Source organism: Sinocyclocheilus rhinocerous, unplaced genomic scaffold (assembly GCF_001515625.1).
Source record: "Sinocyclocheilus rhinocerous isolate Xijiao unplaced genomic scaffold, SAMN03320098_v1.1 scaffold370, whole genome shotgun sequence".
Classification (NCBI taxonomy): domain Eukaryota; kingdom Metazoa; phylum Chordata; class Actinopteri; order Cypriniformes; family Cyprinidae; genus Sinocyclocheilus; species Sinocyclocheilus rhinocerous.
Window position 1 is genome coordinate 50,970 of NW_015670897.1, and position 4,357 is coordinate 55,326.

At 30.7% G+C, this 4,357-nt stretch overlaps 1 protein-coding gene across 3 annotated transcripts in view; it reads left to right on the plus strand.

Annotated features, from left to right (window-relative positions):
- The window catches only part of apooa (apolipoprotein O, a), a 14,224-nt gene that overhangs the window by 3,835 nt on the left and 6,032 nt on the right, over window positions 1-4,357 (plus strand). For 2 of the 3 annotated variants that reach the window (XM_016546298.1, XM_016546299.1), the window contains exon 4: window positions 2,200-2,232. The exons of the other annotated variant lie outside the window; for it this stretch is intronic. In XM_016546298.1, coding sequence (XP_016401784.1) covers window positions 2,200-2,232 — 33 coding nt within the window. The remainder of the gene's footprint in view (window positions 1-2,199; window positions 2,233-4,357) is intronic. 3 annotated transcript variants of the gene reach the window in all.

A 4,357-nucleotide genomic window follows, 5' to 3' on the forward strand; every position in this document is an offset into this window, starting at 1 on the left:
AAACTTACAGATTAAGGGGTGGTAATATTATAATGAGATCCCTTTGCCACGTCACCAAGTGAGCAAAATCAAACGCGCTCGTTTTCTCAGACGCTTGCAGAAAAAGGCTTACCTAAACAAAGTGATTGAGTTAATCTTTTTCACGTTTCCTTGGTTGGTAGATGCACCAGGGACCTGATTATAGCACTTAAAACCTGGAAAAGTCAGATTTTCATGATATGTCACCTTTCAAAGAAAACAGAGGGTATTGAACTTTTGTTAAATTGGGAATTGGGAAATTTATTTTTTTATTATTAAAATAGTTTTTCATTGATCAGCAGCGTGAGCGTGCAGTAGATGCAGCTTGTTGGCTAATTTGCTCTGCATGGCTTTTCTGACTCTCCATCTCTTCATTTCAATTGTTATTTTCACTCTACAATCATGAACAACTCACTTCATTTCACTGGAATAATTAATTCATTTACAACAGCTGGAAACCAGCAATCAGCCAGATCTCTCACAAAATCATGTTTCATCACAAAATAAGAAAAATGATTATTTTTATATAATAATTATTATAGTTTTTTCAATCCATTTGCTTTTATTTTTCATTTTAATATTATTATAATATTTTATTATAATATTTTTGAAGGTATATGTAGTGGCGCAATGCAAAAACAAATCTTAGTCCTAGAAATTGAAACGTTATTTTTCTATACAATTTCTATATTATTTCTTCTTTTGCTTTTCGGATAAAATGTGATGCAGACATTTTTTGTGAGATTAACCTAAAAATCTAAAATAACACTGGATTTTAATATTAGTAGAACAAAAGATAAAAATAAATAAATGAAACTGAAAAGAAAACACAGAATTTAATCTAATTGACTAATAATTCTGTCCAGCCTACTACTTTAACATTTTCAAACACTTGAAATTTTATATTTCCAAGTTTGTTTGATTTTTTTTTTTAATGTTGGTGTCTGAATTAGAGCTGCATTCTATAAGATTTGATTGTTTTTCTGCATTTTAAAAGTTTTATTCTCTTCTTGTACATTTCTCTTTAAAAGTCATTCAAAACACCATCAATCACAGAGCTGGACAAACAGACCTTAAAAAAGGAACACCGGCATCTGTACAGCATGTGCGACGTGCTGTTAATAACCACAGAAAGCATAATAAATAATCTCTCAAACAAGCAGAAATCATGTGTACAGTCATGCACTTTCAGTGAATCCAGTAACTTTCACTTTACTTGAAGAAAAAGGTTTTTTACAACAATAGAAGCTGTTCTTATAATAAGCGCATGTTGTGTCTTTTGAAGATTTATTTTCCTGCAGGAAAAGGCCTACATGCATGCAGTATTTCAGGGTTGGCTGTAGACTGCCACAAAGTTTGATTCAATATTTATGACCAAATCAAATCAGGATGCTTGTATCTCATCCAATCATGATGCATATTCATCATATGTGTCCATTTCAGGTATCCAATCATGTCCCTTATATGCATTTCTAAGTATTTAATGCAAATCATTTTCTAAGAAGCTAAACTAACATTTTCTTTCTCACACTTGGCTTTCACACATCAAATAAATTTCCTGTTCTCTCTCAGCTCATGAAAAACTCAAGCATACAGATGAGGCATTTAGAGAAGAAAAGACCACTCTTTAGCAGAGTAAAGCAAATAAAACTAATAATATTAATAATAGAAATAAAATTTCCTCCGCACGCATTACTGTAAACATGATTTTTGTTTGTTTTTACAAATGAAAAATAATTTTCAGTAACATTTCACTTAAAGCATTTATTTACAACATGCATTATAAAAGTAGTTTTAATGCATTCATTATGCATTGTAATGCACCTTATAATGCATTGTATGATCTAATGAATAATAATCTATTCATTGTTACACCTTTAGAAAGTAAACTGCATTAAAAGACATGGGAAAAAATATAATTCAAATATTATAATGCATTTTAACTTTTGGAAAGCTATAATTCATTACAATGTACATTATGAATATCTTTATAATGCATTGCGCATAAAGGCTTTAAGTAAAGTGTTTATGGAATGCAGCTCTTTCTTGTAATCCGTGACTCTTTACATTGTGATTATAATCATGTGATGATTCATTCAGTGATGATGTTGTGATGATTTGGTTCCTCTTCATCTAAATGTGCCGTCTGGTCCTGGTTGCTGGTGGTCTGATCCGGTCCAGCAAACGGCCAGCGCGGCCAAACAGACAGTGCAGGTACCCATGAGCACATGCACACATCATCATTACCCACGCTGCTCTCTGCCGCTCTCGCACATCTGGCTATGTTCGGAATAGCATACTGCATACAAAATAACCCATCATGCACTGTGATGAGGTCATGTGACAAGAATGAAGCATAATTCTGATTGGAATGTTTGTTGTGGCATAATGCCTATACTAGATTTAAACTAGTTGGCAGTATTCAGTTCCAAACATACAGTAGTCATTGTGTTTGCTTGTGTATAGAACAGATTTCTGCTGTATGTGGCCCAGATGCCTTACATTTGTCTTTAAAAGGAAAGTGTGTCACTATTAGACCATTTGCATTATCGAACTGAATTGCAACCATGACAGGTTTGCCAAATGTTTTTGCTTTTGCCATTGGTCAGACAAAGTCTCGTCCCAGTCAATGCTGCTGCACCGGGATCATTTTAAATCATGCATTTACAAAAGTTTTAGTTTAAAAAAATTTCGGTGTTGATTTTAGGGACATTTTTGTTAGATTTTTTTACAAAAAACAATTCGAGTTGCCATTATATGTGCAATGTATAACCTGGGTCTGAAATAAGAACCACTGAGGTAAAGAATCCAGAATTATTATGTTGTTTTTTAAAATCTAGATCTTATTTTTTGTCTTATTTTAGCATTATTTATATAATATTATAGTATTTAATAATGTTTTAATTGGTTTTATGTTTTTAGTTTATTTTAGTTTTAGTCATTTCTTTTTTTTTCTAGTAATTTCATTACTTTATTTGAATATTTCTATTTAGCTGTAATTTATTCTTATTCCAGTTTTAGTTTTGGTCATTTTAAAACTTCAACTTATTTTATTTCAGCTACATCTCTAATTTTCTTCCTTTTTTTCAAATGTAAGTTTATCTAATGTTTATATTTCATAAATATTTTTTACGAATATGATTTTTAAGGTCTGAAATAAGAATCATGAAAACATGGATGTTTTTGTTTTATTTTTTAATCTAGAGCCTTTTTTAGTATTATTTATATACTATTATAGTATTTAATCATTTTTAAATTAGTTTTATATTTGTGTATTTTCAGTTTTTCATTTTTAAAAAAAAAAATCTGTTTTGTTTTAAAAAATGTGTGTTTTTATTATTTCTATTTAGTTAGATTTTTTTCTGATTCCAGTTTTAGTTTTAGTAATTTATTTTAATTTCAGCAACATTTCTATTTTTTTATTTAAGTTTATCTAATATTTATATTTCATAGTTTGTTTATAAATGGAATCTTTATTAGTTTTAGTTTTAATTAGTTTGTTAACAATAACAACACTGATGTTTTACTCTATGATAGCAGCGTTTTCCATCAACAAATAATGTTCTCTTGAGAGGTTCTGCTTTTAACATGCATGAATCTGTCCAGAAGAACCTCTGATGAAACCGTGTGTCTGAACAAAGAGAGTCCAACAACAACACAACGTGGAAAAATGATCTCATGCAATATCAAAATGATAGAGAGCATATCAGAGCGCTGCAGACACAACACTTTACAGCAGCTGATAAAGCGTTTGACACACTGCCAGTCTCTCTGTCCTACAGCCCTTTATTTGGCATAACCCACATGAGGAGGCAGGACACACTGACCCACATCTGAAAGCAGAACACAGCCTTCAAAATAAAACTCAAGAAGCAAAATTCTGCAGAATGTCATGAAATATGTCAACACGTTAAGCTCTGCCTTATACGGTGGTGTGAAGTGGGTCTGTTTGACCGATTGCATACAGAAGTAGTGTTTGAAACCGTTTGAAAACAGTCAATATTATTGCAATCTCATTTGGTGACACTAAAGTCACAGAAATCACACATTTAACCTTTAAACATGGTAATGTGGGAGAAATGCAGGTGCAACATTCATGTTATTAGCTTAAAACTTAATGCAATTAGACAATATTTAATAAACCAGCACAGCGTTATTTTAGTATTATGTCCAAACTATTATAGTATTAATTCATATTTTGAATTATTTATATTTACATTTTTCATTTTCATTTTAGGTGGTTGTGTTTTTGTCACTTTTGTATTATTTGTATTCATTGTATTAGTTTAAGTTTAATATGTTTCATAATTAATTTTTGAATGTGTGTATATATATATAT